The 26,527-nt window shown below is 41.4% G+C and overlaps 1 protein-coding gene across 16 annotated transcripts in view; it reads left to right on the plus strand.

Moving 5' to 3' along the window:
- LOC138736839 (nuclear receptor coactivator 7-like) overlaps positions 1-26,527 on the plus strand; it is a 156,947-nt gene that overhangs the window by 95,026 nt on the left and 35,394 nt on the right. For 9 of the 16 annotated variants that reach the window (XM_069886932.1, XM_069886931.1, XM_069886937.1 and 6 more), the window contains 7 exons: positions 3,888-3,961; positions 4,149-4,256; positions 4,355-4,459; positions 5,168-5,326; positions 8,625-8,809; positions 9,306-10,060; positions 21,134-21,302. In XM_069886932.1, the coding sequence (XP_069743033.1) occupies positions 3,888-3,961; positions 4,149-4,256; positions 4,355-4,459; positions 5,168-5,326; positions 8,625-8,809; positions 9,306-10,060; positions 21,134-21,302 (1,555 nt within the window). Of the gene's footprint in view, positions 1-3,887; positions 3,962-4,148; positions 4,257-4,354; positions 4,460-5,167; positions 5,327-8,624; positions 8,810-9,305; positions 10,061-19,451; positions 19,689-21,133; positions 21,303-26,527 lie in introns of those variants that run through there. The other 7 variants (XM_069886939.1, XM_069886930.1, XM_069886941.1 and 4 more) reach the window with 7 other exon arrangements.

Here is a 26,527-nt window from a genome sequence, read left to right on the forward strand (position 1 = left end):
CACGTTTCAGAATAAATTTGACAGTATTTGTTATAACATCTTGAATTTTCACCTCTAGTGTTTCTTTATTAATATTACTATACCTCTTGCTTTAGAATTTAAAAATGAAGCTACCACTTGACCCACCCATTCCCTTTTAATTTCAAATGATCTTTCTCTGTCAAATGCTTTTCTTGTAAAAATGCAATATTCACTTTCATCTTTTTCATATAAGCAAGTTTTTTTTCTTTTAATTGAACTATTAAGCCTATTAAAATTAAAACAAGAAAATTTAGTGTATTATTCCCATCTATTATTTTGAATCTCAATCTCTTTCAGTCCCACTCTCCCAGGTCTTCACCATTAAGCACAGCAACTCCTGTGAACATTTCTGTCCCAATGAAAAAATATTAAAAAAAGAAAAGAAAAAAATAAACCAAGAGATTATATAAATTCCCCCACAAATGCTGAATAAAAAAATAAACAGCACTACTCTCCTCCACCATATGGTTGTGGCTCACACCACAAGGAAAAAATGTCCATCTCCCAGAGGCGAAAAGAATCAATTATAAAATTTATTCAGTCTATCACTGGTCGTTTCCAGGTCAGAGTTTACTTGATCTTCATCGATTATGACCATTTGATTCAAGCCCGGAGGAACAATCTGCAACTCCTTTCGACAGCTTAAGACCTGTAATGGTACGACTAAATATAAGCTGTATCTGCACTGCCTTCCTTTGCATTTCTCGTTGAGGATTTGAGCCTTCTACTCCCACTTGATGATCTTCTTTAACTGAAGAAAGAGATTCCGCAAAAGCTCTTGCTTCTCCTGCTGTCACGAAGAACCTAGATTGATTATTGTCCAGAAACACCTTTAATGTAGCTGGGTTTCTGAATGTAAACTTGTAACCTTTCTCCCAAAGAATCATCTTTACTGGATTAAACTCTTCTTTATCCACCACTGCCTTACTCAAATTGGCATAAAAGAAAAATTTATTTCCATCAATAATCATAGGTCCCATATTTTGTCATACCATTTGGACCACTACATTTTATTTTTTTCTTTATTTTGATTATGTAAGCATTTAACGAATACACCCCTGGGTGGTTGAGTTGACAGTGGTTTCAAGGCTTTGAGTTCTCTCAAATTCAATTCCGTTGGGAAAGTTTTCTTTGCCCTTTACCTTAGGAATTCATTTTTGAAAAAATTCCACACAGGCTTTTCACTTCCTTCAGAATCTTCTTTAAGACAAACAATCTTAACATTGTTACATCTACTATGGTTTTCTAATATGTCCATTTTTTTTCCAACAATTAATTTCTCTGTTTTTTCCCCCAAACAGTTTCTGAACTTTCAACCTTCTCAATTCTATCCATACAAATAACCATATCATTTTTAATGATCTGCACATCCAATTCCACTCTCTGAACTTTTTCTTTAACTTTATTAACCTGCAGCATACTTTATCATGTCAGATCTAGCATCACATCACTTCTAATATTCTGTACATCTTCTCTTAAAATCTGAAATTGACCCATCATTAATGAGGAAAGATACTTTATAGTTGAACCTTGACCTTCTTCATCTGATTCTTTTTGGTCTCCCTTCTGTATAACTACCTGTCAAAAAAACAGGTGTTTCTGACAGCACTGTTCCAAGTTGTAGTTCTTCAGTTCTGACAGCACTAGAAGTGGTGCTGTTGAGTCTCCAGAAGCTTGTTTCATTTCAGTGATGCATGGGTGTAAACCTTCATGCATGTGCACCACATTTTGGTATTCTTCCAGAGAAATCTGGACTGCTCCAGTGCCATCTTCTCCAATTTCCCCATATTTCCGGCTTCAGAAAAGTAGTAATTGCTCATATTGTCCATGGAGTCCTCAAAACCTGATCCCCAGGCTCTAATATTAAGGTAGGCTGCATATTCTTCATTTTCTTCATTTCTTTACTCACAGTTAACTTGGTTTTTTGCTGTCTTTCCTCTACCAGCCATGCCCAGTATGTTACAGGTAGGTTCTGGGAGTTTTTAATAAACATAGAATATTTTCGGGTTTTAATTTTATTCCCCCAGGAGAGTCTTCATTCCATCTCCTTTTCTCACACCATCATACTGTGGCACCCCACCCCCCCAATTTATCTTTTAAGTAAACCTTTAATTAATAGTAATGAAAAAGTGTATTATGTATCCCATATTTATTTTCAATTTGTTCACATAACATTAAATTCCTTCCTTCATTACAATCTCCTATATATCAAATTCCTTTCAGAGACTAAATGTTTAAAAATTGGTTATCCATTCAAAATAGAATAAGTCAATTTTGTATCAAAGGCATTTTAGGCAGGTCAGTGCTCCTCAATCATTGTTTATTCCAAATATTAATCAAATGTTTCAACAAGGGTGCTTCCCTTTCCCAGATAATAATTTTTATTCCCATTTGTATATAAAGTTTTCTAATTTTTTTCTCTCTCCCATTTTATCAATTTCTATTCTAATCCATGCTGGCTGGCTTTACTTCCTCATCAAAAAAAATGTCAGAAATCTTATCCTTTCAAAAAAAATTATATATTTGTTTAAGTCTTGAAAAATCTTTTGTGGTATTATTGGTAGAGTTTGAAATAAATATTATGCTCTTGGAAATTTATTCATTTTAACACAATTAACCCTACCCAATAATGTTATTGGCAATATCTTCCACTTATTCAAATCCTCTCTAATTTTCTTAAGTAAAGGTACATAATTTAATTTGTATACATTCTCTAACTTATTGTCTACCTGTATCCCTAAATATTTTATTATGTTCATTAGCCATTTAAATTGGGTATCTTGTTGACACTGAGTATAAGGGGCATAATTTCACTTTCATCCCAATTTATAACTCGATCTTAAATATAATTTGCATAGCGAATCTATTGGTTCTGTCAAGTAAATCAAAACATCATCAGCAAATAAGTTAATTTTATATTCTTCTTGATTAACTTTAAATCCTTTAATATCAGGATCAGACCAAATCAATTCTTCAAGAGTCTCAATTGCTAAATTAAATAAAGCAGGTGATAATGGACAATCTTGCCTACTAGATCTAGTTAATGGAAATGATGTTGAAGCCTTAGGATTATTATATATTATTACATGTTACAGGAAGTTTTTTTTTAGGGAGTGGGATTTTTAATGAAAAATAACCTGCTGGAGGAACTAGAATAGGACAGGTTTAGAACAGTTTCAAACAAACTGCCTGAATGAGTAATTAGTAGAGTAGGGAAATTAAACTAAATTTTCATGGATTAGTCCATCTTAATTTTTTTGTGTGTTAGCTAAAAAAACCTGAGTTGGTATGTGGAGATGCAAGAGACTGTAGATGTTTGCATCTGAGGCAAAAACACTGTCTACTGAGGGAACTCAATGGGTTGAGCAGCAACGATTCTGGGAAAAGGGTCTTGATGAATTAGCAGATTGCTTTTTTCAAAAGCTTATGTGTGTCTCATTGCACTCTTTAAATTGTGCAAATTAGAAATGACATTGCACAAAATTGCTGCAGAAAGCAATTTCAGTATTACAAATTTTATTATTTTAAAATATAAACATACTTGGTTGTCATCATACAGTAAATGGATATTAATTTTTTTATATTAAGGAACTTGGAGCTCATAAATATTTCTCTTGGATACCTAAAGCCAAAGTTTTTAAAATTGATACTTGCTTTTGAATATATAGTAAAGGAATAGTAGTCTCTGTAAGTTTATTGATAATTTGAAATTGATCTTGAGAAATAACATAATTTGCAAAGATCTTTCAAATGAATTTGTTCATCTTTTAAGGATTGTTGAAGTTTTGAATAACCATAGTGTTGATTCATTAAAAATGCTTACCTTGCCTTTAATTTGAGAAACCCAATTTTTTTTTTGAAAAAAGGAGATGGTCAGATGAACAGAAATAAGGAAAAAAAAATGGTTGCTCCGAAGCCAATGGGAACCATAGAATATATGGTAAGCATTTACTTCCTAATTAGTAAGGTATGCAGCTAGTAATGCATGTAAATTTTGCTAGAAAGATAGATAAGTGAAAAATCTATATTAATCCAAGAAGAAATTGGAAACAAATACTCTTGTGTAAGATGCTAAGATATAGAATTAGAGAGATGATTCCATTTGTTTTTTTTTTAATATATTATAGGCTGGGTCCCAGGACACCATTAACACCATAGCTTTGAAATTCAATATTACTCCAAATGAACTTGTGCAGATGAACAAGCTTTACAGTCGTGTTGTCGTTCCTGGTCAGGTAGTTTTCACTAATTTTAGAAAAATAATTTTAACTAATTTAACATTTGACATACATTTGGAGTTTGCTTAAATTCAAAGTGCCTTTTGTACTTTCAGATTTTGTATGTTCCAGATACACCAATTGCTGCTGCTACGAATTCCCCAGATTGTGGAAGTCCTCATACTCCACCCTCATCAGATCCTGAGTATGATAAACTTCCAGTAAGTTCCAAGTTGTTATTCAATGGTTTGTTCTGAGGATAATGTTACTGCATATAAGTCGACCCCCAGTTTTCACCCTAATTTTAAAGGTTTTATGATATATCCAGCGTATAAGTCGACCCCTCCCAATCACAAGTAACATTAAGTAAAAAGCTGTAAATTAAGTAAGTAAAAAAAAAACTAAAAAAAATCCTTGGCCTATCAGACTGTGGCCCACCGAACTGCAGTGGTGACATCGTGCTCCTGGCGGAAGCAGGAACCTTGGCCTACCAGGCTAAAGTGACGATGACAACCTCATGGACCCGGGTAGGAGTGGTTATGGTGGTGACCAACAGTGGGGAGGTATTGGGGAATGGCGGCATCAGCGTTGGCAAGGTGCTTCCAGCATCGACTTGTACGCCCAATTGACGGCAATCATTTTTTTTTTGGTGAATTTAAGGTCTCAAAAGTATATTCGGCATATAAGATAACCTCCCCCCCCCCCCCCCCGAGAAATTTTTTGAGGGTTTCACGACTTGACTTGTATGCCAAAATATATGGTCATTGTAAATCCTGTTGTCAGACCAGAATTTTTAATGTAAAAATGTAGCCAAAAAAATTAACTGGAATGCACAATTATTTCCAATTCTGGAACCATTTTAATTGTGAGAAAGAGGCTTGTGTATTTTTTTAATTTTTTAACCTAATTGAGGAATCTAACATTTACAGGATGCTGATCTTGCAAGAAAAGTAACTGCTAGGAATTTTCTCTCTTCACCGGTGCATTCACAACCTATTGTGAGACTGACATCATCTGGTTCAGAAGATGATGAACCACTTACTGAAAAGTTTTTGAAAATGAATTGCAGATACATAACAGATGGAGAGGTAACAACTAATTATTTTAATACATTTTATAACTAATCATTTAAATGTATGTTGTTTTTTTTACAAAATCCCAGAATTCCACTTGGATTATTGGTAAGAACTTGAACTTTGGTAAGTTGATGTCGGTTACAGGTTTACTGGTTGTCTTCTTATTTTTGATTTTTAATTATTATTTTCGTTAGGAAAGCACAATGCATTTCTAAGACTATTTTAAATTTTTGTTTGTTTACATAAAAATGTTTTGCATAACTTGCACAGGAATAGATTTGGGGCTTTTTCTAGAGTCCCTTGGAATTGAGGATGATTTGCTTCCACTCCTGTTTTGTGGGTTCCGATTTGGCAGAAGAAGCCAATGTGGGAATTGTAGGCACTTCCACAGTTTGGGCAGGTAGCAGCTGTCAGTGCAGGCTGGTGCTAGTTTGAGGTGGTGCTTGTTTTAGTTTGTTCCTACCGAAAAAGATACACCCACTAGCTAGGTCTTTAAGATGGCTACCTTATATCTGTCTTATTTAAATCTCTGCAGTAATGCCAATATCAAAATGCCTGAGTTCCTGAGCTATGAAAGCAGAGCAGCATTCAGTTCTGTGGCTAGGAATGTCCATGATGGAGTTCCAGATCTCAAGCTTTGTTATGAAGTGGCACATTCCTATGGCTATCTTCTTTTAATCTGGAGTAGCCTTTGAATACCAGCTTCCACACAAATTTCACAGAGCAAAGTCTTGATCCAGGCTCTTCTGTATGATTATGCTCATACCCAGATTTAATGCACAAAATTGTATTAAGATTTCCAAAGCTGTCACTGATAACCCTTGGTTATTTTAAATATTCATGAGTGGAAAATAACTTTTGCAGTGCCCAATAATCCATTTACTTCAAAATATAGATTGAAATAAAATGTAGCTATTCATTTGGAGAAGAGGGGGAGGTGCTGGTTAGCAATTTCTGGTTGTGTTGATCCTTTAGTCAATGTTTTATGGAGAAAATCAATTTGGCTGGATATTTTGTGCTGGATGTACTGACCTCATTCTGTGATCAATGTACCATCTCAAGATGCATTTATGTATCACATGGAGATGCTCATAAATGTGAACAGTAAAAATGTATTTAAAAAAACAATTTTGGAAGTAAAAAGAACATTTACATCTGAAATAAAAAGTAAGCTTAAATATTGCATGGGTACTCCACTGGCCCAATTTTATGAGTTCCAATCTTTAAAGGTTGAGCGCAGAAATTTCAGATTGAAAGGCAAGGGTATAATATCTCTCCACTAACTTCAGGTAAAAGGTACAAAAGCCTGAAATCCAACACCTCTGGAACCGGGTGGCATTAACATCGACTTCTCCAGTTTCTGCTAGCCTTCTCTCCATTCTCCCTCCCTTTCCATTCCCTTTGTCTCCTTTCCTCTAGCTCTCCACCCCCTTCTCCATTCACAGAGTCATCTCCCCTCCCCCTGCTTTCTGATGTGCCCTCTCTCCCTTATCCACCTATTACCTCCTGCCTTTGGGACTGTGCTCTTCTGCCTGCCCCTCTTCCTCCCACCCCACCCCCATCATTTTGTTCGGACGCCTGCCTACATTTTGTCATGTCGATGAAGGGCTCAAACCCAAAACGTTGGTTATGTATCTTTTATCTTTGCTACATAAAGTACATTATTTGACCTGCTGAGTTTCTCCAGTATTGTTTTACTTCAATCACAGTGTCTGCAGACTTTTGTGCTTTACAACAGAATTTTTTCAAACCGTTATCATGCTCCTGAAGTTTCCTGTATTATAGCCATAACCCACTACAAGATTGCCAAAAGATCTGTGCAACATTGAAATTCTTTTTTTTTGGCAATCAATAAAATATTTATTGATCTTTTGAAATGTATTTATATTTAAATGTCATGCCATATTGTGGTAATTAATTTATACTATTGTTAGTTTAATTTGTGTATGCATGTGACTGCAGCAGTTGAGAATTTCAATGCATTTTTACTTTGTACTTGTGTATATGACAATAAACTCATTCTCATACAATCTGAGCAATGGTTGAAACCAATTGTATAGATATCCATCATATTTCCTCACTGGTGTCACTAGGGGGGTGCAAACTGCACCAGGTTACACCATCAGAGGGGTGATATCAAAATGACTGTCTATAAAATTTTTGTGCAGTGTTTCAGCAGAAATTTATAATTTTTTTAATAAAAATATCCCTGAAGTTATAACAAAAACATTTTTCGTAAGCCCAGCTTACATATATCAATATATATACAAAGCTAAAACTATGCTAATTTACTTTTTGAACCTTTTAATGCACTCTGGTCAGAGCTGTCATTATTACCTAATTACAATGATGCTTCAAATCGTGTGGTTTCATCTGCACACGCTACATGCATGAACTGTTGTTTTCGTTGCTGCTGGTGTTTTTGTAGTCACTGCTTTTGTCAAATTTTCTGATGTTTTAGCTACAATATAGTGGTAATTAGTATTTGTGAACCTATATCAATAATTTTTTTGAGAATGAAGTAGTTAAAGGAAAAGGAGAAAAATTAAAAAAGAATTCTGCTCATTGACTAATAATGTTGTAATTCAATGTAGAAAGATTTTACAAAACCCTTTTGTTGTTAGTATTCATATAATCTAAGAAATATTACATTTAAGCAATTAACAACTATTTATCACATTATTCTATATCTTTACAACTGTCTTCCCTTTAGCTAGCTTTATTCACTAACTCCAATCCAGAAGTGTTCATTGCCTTGCTACATTTTCTTCAGCCATATGGCTTTTTCAGGATATTACACCCCTGCTTTTCAGATTTTTCTTCTACCTGTTTCTGTAGAAACCAGTTGTTGGATATTCAACTTTCACAAACCAAACTGACCAGTCAAACTGGAATGACTTAACAGTCTTGTTTAAAGCTGTTCATGTAGTTGATGAAGGTCCTTCAATATGATGCCATGGGAGAGTTGTCGATAGGTTGTGCATCTCATTGTGCAAGTAAAGGAAGGTGATCCTCTTGTACCAATACCCCACACAAAAAAAAATCAACTCCTCGTTCACATCATTGCAGTTCATGGAGATCTTTTGCTCACTTAACTGTCCGTTACCACAACATTATTTTGCAAAGTACTGTGAAATGCTCAATTGAAGAGGTACTCGATGAAAATGAAACTTTCTTGGAATTTAAGAGTAACAGTAAATATGATGAGTTGTATCAATACATTTTCATTATTAAAAAAAAAGCTGTAACTGAATTCTAACTTCCCTTGTAGAACCTATAAAATTGTATGTAATTTTTTTCTCCCCATTAGGGTGTGGTTGGAGGAGTTATGATTGTCACTCCAAATAACATAATGTTTGATCCACACAAGTCTGATACCCTTGTAATAGAAAATGGTTGTGAGGAGTATGGACTCATTTGTCCTATGAAAGAAGTCGTATCTATTGCCTTGTACCATGACATCTCGCACATGAAGATTAAAGATGCCCTTCCATCGTAAGTTTGTTTAATGTCCATCGTAAATTTGTTTAATGTCCATTTCTGCTTTGGAAAAACATTTTTGCATGCATTCATTATTAAAATTCCAATATGTAACTTTCTGCTGTGGCACATTTAAGATGAGCCAAAGTGTCTAAAAAAAACCACAAAGGAAATTAAAGTATTGTCTAAAAAGAAAATTACATTATTTAAAATTAATAACATTGAGAAATTATCTGTTTGGAGCATTGGAAATGTTTACTTTTCTACAGGCTTTTATGTATAAAATAACCTTTTCTGAATTTGCTTTACCATATCCTTATGATTTCAATTGTTTGAATACCAAGAGTTCTGAGATTTGTTAATTACACATTTTGCTATTTTACATGCATTTTAAGTTATTTTCTTCATTACATTTTTTTTGTTTCAAGATTTTAGATTTTGTTCAATATTTTTGCATTCATTTTTATTTTTGATTTAACATCCCAAATGCCTACATCATTTATCCTGACAGTGATGTACCACAGGATCTCTCTCCCCTGTATAGGCCTGGAGATTGGGATGATCTATCTGCTGAGAAGGATCTAAATCCATTTAATCGCTTCAAGAGCATGAGTAAAAACCGACAGGTGAAGGCTTCTGATTCTTTGAAAAATCAATATCCTGTCAAAAAATGTATGGGAGATGTATCTGATGAATTTTTTACCGAACTTGCGTCATCACCAGTAAAAGAGGAAAGTGCTACAACATTTGGAAATGGTGTTTGTGGAGATGTGGTGGAAGTGACAAGAACTCAATCTGTCTTGAAAAGCGAAGAATATTGCATAAATAATTTAACTACTGAGGAGAAACCAACAGTCATGTCTGATCCCATGGACCTTGTGAAACATGACTTGCTTGTGAAAATAGAAGGGCTCAATGACCAAGAAATCATGTTTGACAATTTATTACTGCAACCTACATCAAAAATTTGTATTCATTCTGAAAATTCATCTCCAATATTTGGTGTTCCTTTAGATGAAGGTATTTCTGTGGATAGTGAAATTACCTTGAACAGTGACATTTCAACTAGAACAGCCAAAGAGACCAATCTAGAAAATGGTCTGAGTGAAGGGAGCAAGGTTCCCACAGTGCAGGATTTTCCATCTGGTATTAGTCCAGTCAACACTACAGAATCATATTTGAAAGTATTAACTGAAGATGATGTAGAAGCTGGCTGTCAATCTGAAATACAAGCTTTATTTAACAAACTTAAAGGACCAATTGAAGGTAAATATTTCAATCTTGGAATGATAGTTTTATAGCAGGTAAAATCTGGCTCGTCATGCTCGTCATTTTTCTGAAAGAATATTGCAAGGACTGCAGTTTTGGTTGTGTAAAAAGTCAACTGCTTAGCTGTGCACCATCAGATCTGATTGGATCTCATACAGCCTTGTGAAGCCCTGCTCTCCTGCCAAAATTTTTCGCTATTCCCCGATCAGTCTGTGCACTTGGCTTTTGTGCTGTCTGCTGTATCATCCTCCATTTCCACCTTCCAGTCCTCTCAACATGTGCTTCCCATTCTGCACACTATTGTGCATTCTTTGTTCTCTTGTGCCATTTGCAAAGTCTTTATGTTCATCAAACCCATCGTTCACCCCTCAATCCTAGTTGCAAAGATCCACCGACCTCCCATTCTCTGAATTAATTCATATCCGATAGATGTACAGTACAGAAACTGGCCCCTCAGCCCACCACATCTGCACTAAACTTTTTGCCTATCCATACTTCTCCTATTTGCCCACATTTGGTCTAAATTCTTTGAGGCCTTGCCTTTTTAAATCCCTTTATCAACATTTCTTAAACAGTGATTGTATCTCTTTCAGCCACCTGACAACATATTTCTAGATATCAGCTATTTTCTGTGAAAAGTGATTTCCCCTCACATTCCCTTTAAAACTTATAACTGTCAACATAAATCTATGACTTCTTGATTTTTGAAACTTCTACCAGGGGTGAACGATTATGACTATCCTCTACCTCCTTCGCTCCTATCTTTCCACGTAAATAAAATCTTACAATCCAGACAGCACCCATGTTATCAATACTTTCTCATCATAGATATTGTTCTCTTTACATTTAAATCTATTATCATCATTCCTCTAACAAAATCAACAACATAATGATACTGCTCCATCTCCAATATTCCTTCCTTCTGAAGACTTTGTGGACATTTATCCTCTCAAATGTATGCCAGTCTTTTTTTTTCTCCCCAAAACATTTTATTTAAATCCATCCAACTAGGTTTCTAGCTCTGCCACAAACTGAAGCAGTTTTGATCAGTCATTAGTGACATCTCCTGCAATTGTAAGGAATGTTAAACAGATTAGGACTTATTCCCTGGAGTGGAAAAGAATGAGGATAGATTTGATAGAGGTATACCAAATTATAATGGGTTTAAATAGGCTAACTGCAAGCAGACTTTTCCCACTGAGGTTAGAAGAGAAAAATATGAGGATATGGATTAAAGGCAAAAGGGGAAAAGTTTAAAGGGAACTTTTTCACACAGAGTGGTGGGAGTGTGGAACATGCTGTCAGCTGAAATGATGAATACAGGCTCAGTTTTGAAATTTAAGACCAATTTGGCTGAACATCGATGGGAGGGGTATGGAGAGATTAGATTTGGATGCAGGTCAGTGGGTCAAGCAGAATAATAGCTCATCATAAGCTGCTTTCAGGTGGAATCACCTGGAGAATGTGGCTCCAGAGCAGGCTGCGGGTGTCTGCGACGAGGGACGATCAGGTGGCAACGCTGAAGGAGGTGTTCTGCCACCTGAAAGGTCTGAAGCTGGGAGAGGGGCCGCAGAGCAAACGCCAGCTTCAGAGTCCAGGCAGGGGCAGCTGCCTGACAGCTCGCCTCCCCGCTGCCTGACAGCTCGCCTCCCCGCTGCCTGACAGCTCGCCTCCCCGCTGCCTGACAGCTCGCCTCCCCGCTGCCTGACAGCTCGCCTCCCCGCTGCCTGACAGCTCGCCGGCACGGGACTGCAGGGCTGGGGCAGCCAGCGTGGGACTACGGGTTTCAACTCTCCATTGTGTTCAGCACTGATGTGGGGGCTGAGGTGCCTGAACCTGTACATAACTGCACTATTTTAAAACCTAATTTTCAAACGATCCAGCGCTGCTGCTGATGGAGAGGTCAGTGTCTGACTGCTGAAACGTGACGGAAAAGAGGGCCAGCCGGCGGGGGACTATGGGGCTGGGAGGGACAGTGAAAGGGAAATGTCAACCTCCACGGATTCACTTCAGCACGAAAAGCAAGGTCACAGATTTCTGTCACGTTTCAGCAGTCGAACACAATGGACAGTTGAAACCTGTAGTCCCCCGCCGGCCGCCCCTAGCTCCGCAGTCCCCCGCCGGGGGACTGTCAGGCAGTGGGAAGTATAGGTGTCGGCAGCTGGGAGGGTGGCTGTCAGCGGATCGCCAGCTGACTGTCAACAGCCTGTCCACTGCTAGGCACCTGAAAGCTGCTAGCAGCTTTGCCCACAGCTGCTTTCAGGTGCAACGGGGGATTCTCGGAGCAGGATATTATACCTATAGGAGAAGGGTTAGGTAGGTAAACCTCCTGGCTGGGTTCTCCACTTTCAGGTGGCCACCCAACAGCCGCATAGGAGTACAATAGGCTGCTTTACAGTCGGGTATTGTGGCCATCTGAAAGTGGCTATAGACTAGAAGAGCCAAAGAGCCTGTTTCTGTGCTGTAGTGTTCATTGTTTCTTAGGTCTTTTTCTATCTGGATATTTCTGCATCCATGATGTGGTCGACCACACTATTCTCTTTAAACATGTCTCTGTGGCCAGATGAGCAGATGAAACAGCAGTTCAGCTGTTTCCACTGAGTGATTCAGATTTATTGTCAGAGTGCTATAGAATAACAGAGAATCACCAATAATTGCTTACTTTTCTACACCTACATCTTTGTCTCTGGTTTATCAAAGCTCTTCTTCCCTGCTACTCTTCAATGTGGTGTGCCCCTGTAAAATAAGATAAAATAGTGGCATATTTTTTCACATGTTCATTGATAAGATTTCTTTATCTCACCAATTCACCCTTTGATGCCTCTGTCCCATATTGTTAACTACATACAATTGGAAGAAATTTAAACTCATCTAATTCTGGATGGGAATAAACTATTTTTTTCAGAATTGTACATAAAGACTGAAAACTCTGTCTTGCATTTTTTAATAAAATCTGAACTAGGACACAACATTCATGGTGAAGGTTATATTATAGCTGACTTTAAGATAAATAATTATTATCCGGGAACATCTATAACTCTTTACATCATCTATATTACCATGAAGATTGATTGTTCTGATGTACTCTTGAATTATGTCCTGCATTTTATTCTCCATCAACTGAATATCATTCGAATTCTGTTCTTTTTATTCTAACTTGCAGCAAGTTTCATCATTTCATAAACATGATTTCTTGTGTGGTGTCATATCTAAACAACATTTCAGTGTTAAGAATTTTGCCTTGTTTTCAAGTTGCCGCATAATTTTGGCTGTCTTCATCTAAAATCTCCTCTAACCTATTTCTGGACTGTTGCATCTCTCTGAATTTAATAACTTCTCTATTAAAGACTATGTCTAGCTGTCAGGGTTTTAAATTCAGGAATGCTTGTTTCCTCCTTTTATAGATGCTGCTAACCTACTGAATGTTTTTAAAACAATCTACTGGAGGAACTCTACTGGTTAAAAGGCATCAGTAGGAGAAAAAATAATGTTTGATGTTTGAGAGGAACCTCATTAACACTGAGGAAATGTAATATTGAACCCAGAGTAAAGAGGACAAGGAGGATGGGATGGATCTTGTATGGAATTGGCGAACCAGGTAGAGTTGAAGCATGATGGACAGAGGCAGAAGATTGGCCAATGACAGGCAAAGGGGTAAAGAGGCAAGAGAGGCAAACTGGTCAGAGGAAGATGTGTCGAACAGAGTGGAGGGGGTGATTAAAAGACAAAGGCTGCCAATACCTGAATCTGATAAGCAGAGAAGTTGAGTATGGTGCTCTATCTGCAATGGCCATCCTGAGCTTCCAGTTACATGCTATTTCAAATCCTATTCCCATTTCCATACTATCCTCTCTTTCCACTATCAGTGTGAGGCCCAAAGTAAACAAGAGAAACATCTCATTTTTGCCTGGGCAGTCTACATCCTAATGGCAAGGATGTGGAATTTACTAATTTCTGGTAATGAATCTTCTCTTTATTCTTCCATTCCCCTTTCTTACCCAGGCCCCCATCCCCCTACTGATTCTTCTGCTCTCTCCTCTTTCCACCCCCTCATCTTTTGGTTCCTTCTGGCCTTTCTTTATACTGTAGCGGTGGCCTCACTGCTCCTGCAATAACACACGCAACCAGACAGGTTGAGCTCAGTGAGCAGACTAGTTTATTGCAGGCTGCTGGGCTGCACTTATACTCACAGCCCGGATCTGGCTGAGAACTGCGATGGAAGGCGCTGACGTCATCCGGGCGTGACGTGGTCCCCAAGTGCGGGTTTCTGAGCCCCGACCTGGAAGGAAGGGAACCCCCCCCCCCGACGGCGCCATTTGGCCGCTGCCCTGCCGCATGGCTTACAAGTGGGGCCAGTTCGTCTGCCTTGTGGTGAGCCGCCACATAGACACCCCCTCCCCCAGAACCGGCGCCAATGTCCTTTTTTTTGCTGAGCGGCCTCACTTCTTGGGGTGGGCAATGACCACGGGCTTGGTGGGATCGAGCTGCACTGACTTCAGCCTGTCCATGGTAAACAGCTCATGCCTGCCGCCCAAGTCCAGCGTGAATGTCAAGCAAGAACGCTGTATAACCCTGTACGGCCCCTCGTACGGTCGCTGCAGAGGTACCACGGTCGGGCCCCACTGAACGAAAACGAACTCCACGGAAAGCAGCTCACCAGGAACGTGAGTCGGGCAGGTGCCATGCCTGGGTGGCGGTGGGGGTTCGAAGGAGTCCAAGCATGCCCTGAGATGAGGAAATAGTTAATGACCGCTGGGGATTGTGAGGTGTGTTGACAAACTAACCAGGTAGTGCCAGCGGCACAGCGTAGACCAGCTCAGCTGATGATGCCAGCAGATCTTCCTTGGAAGTGAAGCGGATGCCCAGCAGCACCCAAGGCAGTTTGTCTGTCCAGTCGAGACTGGTGAGACGGGCCATGAGCGCAGATTAAGGTGGCGGTGCAGACGTTCGACCAGTCCATTGGCCTGTGGGTGGTAGGCCGTGGTGTGGTGTAGCTGTATCCCCAACCTGTTGGTGAGCTGTGCCCAGAGCGCAGATGTGAACTGAGCGCCCCAATCGTTGGTGAGGTGAGCCGGGATGCCAAACCAGGTGACCCAACCATGCAACAGGGCTCGGGAGCAGGAGTCGGTGGAGGCGTCTGGCATCGGGATCACCTCAGGCCAGCGAGTGGAGCGGTCCACCATCGTAAACAGGTAACGGTTACCCCGGGAAATGGGTAAGGGCCCACCGATGACCATGTGAATGTGGCTGAACCGTTCCAGGACATGCTCGAACTCCTGTGCGGGCGCCCTGGTGTGCCTGTGCACCTTGGATGTCTGGCAATGGGTGCATGTTCTGGCCCAGCCCGCAATATGCCTCCGCTGCCCATGCCATACAAACTGTTCTGTCACCATCCAGACCATGGACCTGATGGACGGATGTCAAAGGTCGTGGATGTGATAGAAGACTGCCTGTGCCACTGCTGCGGAACCACTGGCCGTGGAGTGCCCAAGGAGATATCGCACAGGATGGTGCCTTCGCGGCTCGGTGTCGGGAGGTCTCGGAACCGCAGGCCAGTGATGGTGGTCTTGAAGCCCTCATCTCCTCATCAGCTTCCTGGTCACGGGCGAGCTGGTCAAAGTCAAGGCCAGGCGTCAGCACACAGATGGATGGTCGCGAGAGTGCATCGGCAACCACATTGTCCTTCCCTGCCTTGTGCCGAATGTCGGTGTAAACTCCAACACAAATGTGAGGTGATGCTGCTGGTGGGCCGACCAGGGATCCTTTGCCATTGCGAGAGCATGGGTGAGGGGTTTGTGGTCGATGAAGATCGTAAAAGTCCTCCCCTGCAAAAAATAGCGGAAATGCCACACCGCCAGGTACATGCCTAGTAACTCGCGGTCGAAGGCACTATACTTGCGTTCCAGCAGGCGGAGCAGGTGGCTGAAGAATGCCAGCGGCTTCCTATGCCCATTCACCTGCTGTTCCAGGACACCACCGACAACTGTGGCAGAGGCATCGACAGAGAGTGGCATATGCAGGTCGGTGTGTGGGTGGGCGAGCATGGCGGCCTTCGTGAGGGCGTCCTTGGTGGCCTCGAATGCGGTGCAGGCTTCTGGGTTCCAAGTGAGCGTCTTGTGCTTGGCTACGATGAGGGCTAACAATGGCTGCATGATGTGCGCTGCTCCCGGGATGAAGTAGTTGTAAAAGTTGACCATACCCGCGAACTCCTGCAGCCCATTGAGGCTGTTCAGGTGTGGGAACTCCCTGATGGCGGCAACCTTTGTAGCGGCAGGCGTAGCTCTTTCGGCCATGTTGTTATGGTCCAGGAACTGCATGGACTCTTTCCCGAACTGGCACTTGGCCGGGTTGATGGTAAGGCTGAAGTTGGCCAGCCGGGAGAAAAGGGCGTGTAGGTGGGCCTTGTGTTGCGCCCGGTCCTTGCTGGCGACAAGGATGTGGTCCAAATAAATAAAGACGAAATCCAAGTCCCTGTCCACTGAGTCCATGAGGCGCTGAAAGGTCTGAGCGGCATTCTTGAGCCCGAATGGCATGTGCAGGAATTTGAACAGGCCAAAGGGGGTGATGATGGCCGTCTTGGGTATGTCCTTAGGGTGCGCTGGGTGATATCCGTCCACCAGGTCAACCTTGGAGAAGACCCTCGCGCCGTGCATGGTTGGACATAAACTCCTGGATGTGAGGGATGGGATAACCATCAGGAACGGTTGCCTCGTTGAGCCATTAATAGTCTCCGCAGGGACGCCAGCCACCAGATGCTTTCGGGACCAGGTGGAGCGGAAGGGCCTATGGGCTGTCGGATTGCTGAATGATCCCCAGCTCCAACAGGTGTGAAAAATCCTCCTTCGCTTGTCAGGCGGGAGCCGGCGTGTCTTGGCATGAACCAGCGGGCCCAGGGTGGGGATGTGGTGGAACACACCGTGGCACGGCGAGGCAGTGGAGAACTGTGGCTTGAGGAGTGTTGGGAACTCCTCCAGGATCTGCTGGAACTTGTCTCTGGGTGTGCTGATCATGACCATCTACGATTGCTCCAAGCGGGACGCATCGAGGCGAATGGCCTGGAACGTACGGGCGTCCACCAGGTGCCTACCTTGAATGTCCACCAGAAGCCCGTGTGAGAGGTGGAAGTCTGCACCCAGGATGGCATTCAGGAGGGACGAGACGGTGAACCTCCACGCGAAATTCTGTTGGCCGATCTGGAAGTGGACTGTCTTGTCTCCATACGTCTGGATTGCCATTGCGTTGGCTGCACGGAGGGGAGGTCCACGAGGTCGGTTCCTAGATTCAATGGCCATGACTGGTATGACGCTGATCTGGGCTCCAGTGTCAACGAGGAACCGCCAGCCGCTGACTGAGTCTCGCAGGTAGAGAAGGCTGTGTCCTTGGCCAACCACTGCAGCCATTAACAGCGGCCAGCCTGGTTGTTTCCCTGGAACGAGCAGGGCTGACGACACTTCCGAGCCTTTGCTCCCCAGCACTAGTGGTAGAAGCAGAGGCCTAAAGCGGATGCTGTGGCCTTGGTTATGCTCTTGGGAGCCCCTGCAGGGGCCAGGTTCTCTACCGCAGCGCTAGGGGCGGGCTTGGCGTGGTCATGCCTGTGCCTCATGACCTGCTGGACCACTGAGCCTTCCAAGAATCATGCGAACCATAGCTCTTGTGCCAACTGGGTGACCTTCCTCGGGTCAGTGAAGCTCTTGCACTCAAAAAGTGGGCAGTTGGTGTGCTCACCATCTCGTCCATCAGTTCCATTTGGGACCTGTCCCCCAGGGCGTCGAGGTGCAGCACCCGAGTGGCACGCTGGTGTCTGGATAGTCCAAGGGACCTGGTAAGCACACGCTTGATGGTCTCGTACTTGTCTTCGGCGGGTAGGTGCTGAACAAGGTCCAGCACGCGTCTGGCAGTGGCCTGGTCCAGAGCAGTGACCACATGGTAGAATTTGGTCGTGTTGGACGAAATCTGGCGGAGGCGAAACTGGGCCTCTGCGTGGACAAACCAGGTCTCCGCCTCCTGAACCCAGAATTCAGGCAGTTTCATGGCTATAGCACTGATCCCAGGCTTGCTCATGATGGGTTCAAAGACGTTTGAACCAGTTGGGGTCACCAATTGTAGCGGCGGCTACACTGCTCCTGCAATAACACATGCAACCAGATTGGTTGAGCTCAGTGAGCTGACCAGTTTATTGCAGGCTGCTGGGCTGCACTTATACTCCTAGCCCGGACCTGGCTGAGAACCGCGCTGGAGGGCGCTGATGTCATCCAGGCGTCACATGATCCCCCAGTGCGGGTTTCTGTGCCCTGAGCTGGAAGGAAGGGGAAACCCCCCTCCCCCCCACGACGGCGCCATTTTGGCCGGCTGCACTGCCGTGTGGCTTACAAGTTGGGGCGGTTCGCCTGCCTTGTGGTGAGCTACCACAATACCACCATTCTCACCTTCTTGACATCAGATTTTTTTTTATCACTGCTAGCTTTTTCTTTTTCAATCACCCACGCACTCTGTATGACTCATCTTCCTTCAGCTGAACTGTTGGTTTTTCTTGCTTCTCTCTCTCCCTTTGTTTGGCATCTGCCAGTCACCTACCTCTCTCATGTTTCACCTCTACCTATTTCAATCCCCCCCCCCACCTTTTTGCACTAGTTTCTGTACTATATTTCCTCTCCCTTGTGCGAGAGTTTCAGCTTAAAATGTTGACTATTTTTCTCCCATTGCTGCATGACCCACTGAGTTCCTCTAGTAAATTGTGTTTAGCTGTAGATTCAGCATCTCCAGTGTGTCTCCATTGACTGTATCTTGGGTCATCTGCACCAGTATCATCTTTTTGTGTTGCATCAGTTATTAGACTGCTAATTCTCCAGCTAAGCACAGAGTTCTATGGTAATATTCTATACAGATGAGATTTATTATTGCTTGTTCCACTAGTGGACTTGTTACAGAATGCTGCACGGTGCAGGAGGTGGCAATTTGGCTGATTTGAATCCATTCCAGCTATATGCAAGAAAAAGACTAAGACCAATAAGAATCCAACTAGTCCACTTTCCCATTCTCTCTTCACTGTCCTCCAGATGTCTATCCAACTTTTTGGCTTCTCTAATTGAATCTTGCTCTCCTGGGCAACCCTAACCGAATAGTGCAGTGGGGAAAAAAGACGTGTCAATCATTTTCATTCCATATCCCCTAGATCTCAATTCTTGTAATGATAGGAACAGTTTCTCTCTGAATGTTCTGTTTTGTATCTTCTTAATGACTGCTCTTTTTAAGTTCTTCCTTTTCCAGAAAGAACCTTGCTTTTCCTGTATATCCATAGAAATAGTCTTGTATCCTCAGTCACTCTGGTAAATTTCTTCTGTGAAGTCTCCATGTCTTTCTAAAGTACTCAAAACTTTTTTTTCTACAGATTCCTTGCATTCCTTTGAAATTGCTCGTTTTTCATGGGTACTGAGGTACATTGAGAAAATTTGTTTTGCCTTCAGTCCAGCAGTCGATCCATGCATAGTGCCGTAATTAAATTCCCAATACAGAGTTACAGAAAGAGATTAGTTAAAATAGAGCAAAGGCAACATTAGCGTGAGATGTGTTGAGCATTTTTATAACTGTAACATGGAGTTCTTTACTACTTGGAGCTAAAGGAGGAGTAAGTATCTTTTAAGAAATAGATACACTTTTAAAACTGGCGAAGAATACTATAAGAATTAAGATTAGTCTTAGAATGCTGTGGCAAAGAGGCAGTGTAAACAGTAGCCCTTTTATGGAGCAATGCTGCACTGAAGCTAGCTCAAAGAGGGGAAAAAAGGTGGACTTTTATGGAGAAGTCCTATAAGGCTGATTTAGTGTTGCTGTTATGGAGACCAGCGTTGGGAGCTATCCTCTGGAGCTAAGGGAGGCGGGGCGAGTGGAGCAGTAATGCCACCCATCACCGTGAGGTCAAATATACACACCAAGCAATGGCATCTTTGTTACCCATAATACCCCACACAGCTGGAGTGACTCTGGGAAACACAGAGCGGTTCTAGCTGCATGGGGTATTATGGGTAACGAAGACTGGCATTGATCTTGCATTAAAACAAAGAGTCTCACCCTGCCAGGCTCCGCAGCACCCTTGTCTGCCTCCTTACAACCTGGCTCGGTGAAGGATCAAGGGACGGAGGGGAATAGGAAGGGAGGGAACCCTATCCTCAGCATCAATCACTGCAGGAGCCCTGGTGATGGCTTCTGGGTCGAGGGCTGAAAGCATCATAACAACGTCATCAGCCCGCCCCTAAGCAGCCGTATTCAGTGTCATTGCCTTTACGGAGCGAGTCACTCCGCCTCTGAGACTACCCTCAGGACGGATCGAAGTTCACATATTGGATCCACACGTGGAGGTTTTATGAAGGTAATTTAAGTGACACAAGGGTGGAGAATATCCATCTTTATACTCGCTTATATTTTCACTATAAAAAGGGCTAATGTGGTTTCATTTGCTATCAGCTGTGTGGCTTCGTTTTTTGTTCTAATTGTGCTGTATTCAAAACTGATAAAAGTCCTCAACCTTTTTTATTTGACTGATGGATCTATCTCTAGATGCAGATTTACAAAGTAGTAGAGAAGATTTTCACTATTTGATTGATTTTAAAAACAATTATTATTTTATCATTACCTTCTAATGACAATAATAATAACGCAGTTTTTATAAAAGTAACCCAAGGCATTTCACAAGGGTTAGAGGAAGAATAAACTAAAGGAAGGGGGTGTGATCAAAATCTTTTTAAGGGGATCCAAGTGAAAAGGAGGAGAATTGGAAGAAGAATTATGTGATCATTTCATATTTATGCCATATTCCAAAAGGTAGTCTCAACATTTATGAAGTTAAAAATTAGTTTAACTAGTTTGAATCACAGTTTTTTCTTGCTTTTATTTACCATTTTGACTATATTTTTCAATGTTTTAGTTTTGAAGTTCTGTATTGGTTGGATACGTTTACTGTTTAGACCTCTCAGATTTTAAAATCTTCAGCCTTGGTTTTGCCAATACAATTGCAAAGATGTCTGTTTTATTGTGTAATTGTATAGCTTGCTTTAAAATTTAAAATTTCTTTAGATATGCTTCCGTCAAAGGAGGAGAAGAGTAAAAAACCACCCATGTTCCTTTGCATTAAGGTTGGGAAACCTATGCTAAAGTCATTTGTGCCATGTAGCACAACAACAATACATCAATATACAAAGAGGGAGAAGCAGCCAGAATATTGGTTTGCAGTTCCACAAGAAAGGTGAGTTCTTGTATATTTAAACATCTTGTCTTAAACGTGTTCTTGCTTATTTTTCCAACAAATGTTTGCTTCAGTTGATTTTAATAAGAAACTTAGTACTAACATGAAATCATTTTTGCAATGGAGCTAACAGTAAGAATTTTTTTTTGTCAGCTTTAATTCAGGGAAAATCTCTGCTTCTCAAAGTTGGAAGACTAACTCATTGGAACCACTATTTTTGCTGACTAGATTACTGTTTTGGTTATGTAGAATAGTGGAAGGTCATCAGCCTGAACAGTTTTTTTTTAAAAAGGATCTGACTCCTCATATGCTACTTGAGCTGATGAGTATCTTGTGCTTTTGTTTCTTATTCAGGGCTCTCCGAGTAATTTATGGTAATTTGACTCAAAGCTAACATTCTTCAAGCGTTTTTCAAACTTGTAATAATAAAATGTTGCATAATCATTAATGCAGTATATATTCCATCAGTCTAATTACTGATTTACTGTCAGAGTACATACATTGCACTACATGCAACCCTGAGATTCTTTTTCCTGTAGGCTCAGAATTATTTGATGAAATTAAAGAAAGCAAGTGCAGATGGAGCATTTGGGAGATTGGTAATTATAGAAAGTGAACCTTTCTGTTTTATGGTGAAATTAGCTTATAAACCATTCTAAGGAACATTTTTTGCATTATTCTTTTAATGTAGCTGATCTCTTTTTTTAAATCTGAACTGGATCAGAGAACAGAGATGAGATACACAGTTTAACATCATTAGGCATTTGATTGATGCTCTGAATAAAGCAGAAACTAAAGTTTAGATGGTCTTGTAATATTCTTACAGGGCTTAATCCGCTAAATGCAGGGTTTAGACTGTTAGAGTTGTTATTTAGGACAGAGATAACAAGACATAACTTTATGTAGAGTTTGTGAATATTTGGAATTTTTTTCACATTTTTTTTGGAATATTTGTCTGTCCTGAAGATGTAATGGAAGATGGTAATTGTATTCAAAACACAGGTCAATAGATTGTTGAATGTTATGGGAATTCCAATGCTATCTGCAAGTTTGCTGATGACACCACAGTTGTCAGCAGAATAACAATCGGCAATAAGGCAGTGTACAGGAGGGAGATGGCTCATTGAATGGTGTAATGTCAGCAACCTTGCATTCAACAGGAGGAAGTCAGGGGAACGCAACCCAGTCCTCATTGAGGGCTCAGTAGTAGAGAGGGTCAAGAACTTCCTCATCGAGGGCTCAGTAGTAGAGAGGGTCAAGAACTTCAAATTCCTGGGTGCCAATATCTCTGAAGTTCTGTCCTGGAGCCTCCATGTTGTTGCAATCACAAGACTCGGCAGTGGCTATACTTTGTAAGGTGTCTGAGGAGATTCGGTATGTTCCCAAAAACTCTCGTAAATATCTACAAGTGTACAGTGGAGAACATTCTGGCTGGTTGTATCGCTGCCTGGTATGGAGGCACCAATTTTCAGGACAAGAATGAACTTCAAAGGGTTGTTAACTCGGCCAGCGGCATCACAGGCACCAGACTTCACTCCATCGAGGACATCTACATGAGGCGGTGTCTTAATAAAATCAGCCTCTATCCTCAAAGACCCCCACCACTTAGGCCATGCCCTGTTCACTCTGCTACCATCGGGAAAAATGTACAGGAGCCTAAAGGCAAGCACTCAATGGCACAAGGACAGCTTCTTCCCCGCTGCCATCAGATTCCTGAATAATCCAGGAACCAAAAGCAATGCCTTACTTTTCATGCAAAGAATTAGAGAGAGTGCAGAGAAGGTTCACGAGAATGTTGACAGGATTTCAGGGTCTGAGTTACAGGGAAAGGTTGTGCAGACTGGGGCTTTTTTTATCTGGAGCGTAGAAGATTGAGAGGGGACTTGATAGAGGTGTTTAAGATTTTAAAAGGGACAGACAGAGTAAATGTGGATAGGCTTTTTCAATTAAGAAAGGGGGAGATTCAAACTAGAGGACATGGTTTAAGATTGAAGGGGGAAAATTATAAGGGGAACATGAGGGGAAATTTCTTTACGCAGAGGGTAGTGGGGATGTGGAATGAGCTTCCGGCAGACGTGGTTGAGGCGGGATCATTGGTTACATTTAAGGAAAGACTGGATCGTTACATGGATAGGAGGGGACTAGAGGGGTATGGACCGGGTGCTGGTCAGTGGGACTAGGAGGGTGGGGATTTGCTACAGCATGGACTAGTAGGGCCGAACTGGGCTGTTCTGTGCTGTAATGTGGTTATATGGTTATATGACAAGAAATTCTGATTCTGATAAAGCAATATGGAGATGGTGCAGAATAATAGCACTGACAAAGAAGATCAGCTACAATCTTGATGAAAAGCAGAACAGACTTGAGGAGTAAAATTGCCTCTTTGTTCTAGTGTTATTCTCTTGTATAAATAATTAGTTGTATTATTTTCTCCAAGCAACTATTTTGAAGAAATGAATTGTTGGATTCCTTGTTTGTCTTTTTTTTGGTTTTGCGTGCTTAAAATATAAATAGAGCTCAATTATCAGGCCACTCTGATAACTTGCATTTATTTTTCAACATTAACTGCATTTATTAAGTTATTTTAATGCTTATATGAATTTCTATATCCAGTAATGTCACACACTCTGTTTTGGGCCCTCTTGCATTTTTACTATTTTGCACGATCGTCTACTTGATCATTGGTAGAGAATATAATATAGACAGAAGTTCAGTATATGAACTAATTTTAATTTAAATAAAACATTTAAGTCAAGATCCTTTATCAAGACAAATGTAGGAAGGGGTGAAAGTAAGAATTAGGATAGGTAAACATGAAATTGAACGGTAGAGTGAGGTGGAGATAGGGTTATCTAAAGTGAGAAAAAGCAGGTGTTGATTCTTTTGGGTGACCAGGAGAAAAATATGTTGTTCTTCAAATTTGTATCTGGCCTCACCCTGGCAATGGACTTGGCTGAGGACAGATCTATCTGGTGAGAATGCTGAGTGGAAATGAAATGGTTCATTGCAGTATGTTCGAGCTTAGACCCAAGCAGCTTTCAGGTGCAATCACTCCGAGAATGTGCCTGCAGAAGCGGCTGCAGGCGTTTTCAAATCAACGTTCAGGTGGCAGCGCTGAAGGCGCTGTTCTGGCACCTGAAAGGGCCGGCTGCAGGAGAGGCACCTCTGAGTGAGCGCTGGCTCCTGTCGACTGTGGCCATAGTCCCAACCGCTGTCGAGACGTCATTTGCGGCGCGTCAAGGCTGAAGCAGAAAGAAACACAGGATTGTGGCAGGCCCAGAGCAGAGAAGAGAAATACCTCTAACGTACTGAAAAATGTGACTGTACCGGTAATGCTGAGCCTGCACACACTACAGTTTTTCAAAAATCACGCCAAAGCGTCTCAGGCTGATGACATCACTGCAATATCATCAGCCCACCCTCTAGCAGCTGCTGCTGCTTTCAGGTACCTCGGGACTGCTCGGAAGTGGAGAATATACCTCTCCGAGGAGGGTTGAGTAAGTGCTCCTCAGGGCTGGGTTTTCCGCTTTCAGGTGGCCTCCCAACAGCCGCGTACGGGTAGAATTGGCAGCTTTACATCGGGGCATTCTGGCCACCTGAAAGCGGCTCCAGAGATAGTGTTAGTGTTTCTTTTTGTCTGCATTGCTATTCTGTGTGCTGTTGTCCTACCTTTTCCTTCTTGTTTATTTGGAAGGACAACATACTGTATATGTTGGAGTTTTAGATGGTATTTGAACTGTAAATTTAAAAAGATTATGGCCCACAAGTCCATCCTGCCCAATTTGCACCCGTACATTTTGAATGGTGGGAGGAAACCAGAGTCCCGGGAAAACCCACGCTGGCGCGGGGATAACGTACAAACTCCTTACAGACAACATTAGATTCAACCCCAGATCCGATGGCTGGCGTTGTAAAGGCATTGCACTAACTGCTGCACCAACTGTACCACCATAAAATGTCACCCCAAAATGAGGGATTGTCTTATAGGCCAAGTATAAAATACAAACTTTAATATCCTGTGTTTTAGAGTGTTCCCCATGGCATTGGAGAAAAGCATAAAGCACTCACATAACTCCTACGGTTCTACCATTAAATATTTTAATACTAATATAGGAACCTGTATAGGAATATTAAAACAATAAAAATGTATTATAAACCTTTCTAACATAACTTCATTTTCTGTGCTGTTATATTAAGGTAACTATGAACCAGTCACTATTTGCAACAGCTGACAAACAGTGAAGTCTTAGCACACTCCCCCTGCCCAGTCCGACTGCCATCAGCTCTGTACAGGCTTTAAATGGCCTGTTAAAGGAGCTGACGGTGGTTTATTTTAAAACGTGCTCATAAAATTTAAACCTTTATTGGGTAATTTGCTTTCAAAATATTGTGACAACATCACTCCACTGATCATTGGGATGGTTGGTAAAAGACTCTTGGGGCAGTAAGCTCTCAGTGCCAGATGGGGTAGTCTTATACAGCAGGTATAGCTCAAAATCTACACTTTAAGTGGAAATTCAGGCTATCTTATACAACAACATATATGTAATTAAAAAGAAAGTTTCAAAATTTAGAGTCCATCAGCAAATTCATGCTGCTTGACAGCACACCAATGCCACTTCCTTTACTTTGCTACAGCATTCTCTTTTGCATTTCTCATTGAACCCATGCGGTTTCAGATTGTGTTTAGCACCCTTTCCAGCTTAATGACACCCAACTATAGGAAAGATGTTGAGCTAAAAAAGTTACCAGAGGATTTGTAAGTATGTTAGGCTTGAATTATAAGAAGAGGCTGGATAGGCAGAACTTTGCTCCTTGGAATGTAGGAGGTTGAGGAAGACCTTGCAGCGATTTATCAAATCAAGAGCGACCGAGAAAAGGTAAATAGTTATCATTTTTTATTTGGGGTAGGGGAATATAAAACTAGAGGACATAAATTTTAGTTGAGAGAGAAAAGGTTTTATAAAGGACCTGAGGAGCCGTTGCTCCCCACAGATGGAATGAACTGCCAGAGGAAGTGGTTGAAGCCAGGACAGTTGTAATGTTCAAAAAACATTAGATTGGTCTGTGGATAGGAATGGTTTAGACTCTAAACCCTAGATTGATGAGATCCAACTGAAGGCAAACGGAACTAGCTTGGTCAGCATGGACAAGTTGGGTAGAAGGCCTTATTTTTGTGCTGCATTGTACAAATAGTTAACTATAGCTGTATCCTGTTAAAATAT

Source organism: Narcine bancroftii, chromosome 6, assembly GCF_036971445.1.
Source record: "Narcine bancroftii isolate sNarBan1 chromosome 6, sNarBan1.hap1, whole genome shotgun sequence".
Taxonomy (NCBI): domain Eukaryota; kingdom Metazoa; phylum Chordata; class Chondrichthyes; order Torpediniformes; family Narcinidae; genus Narcine; species Narcine bancroftii.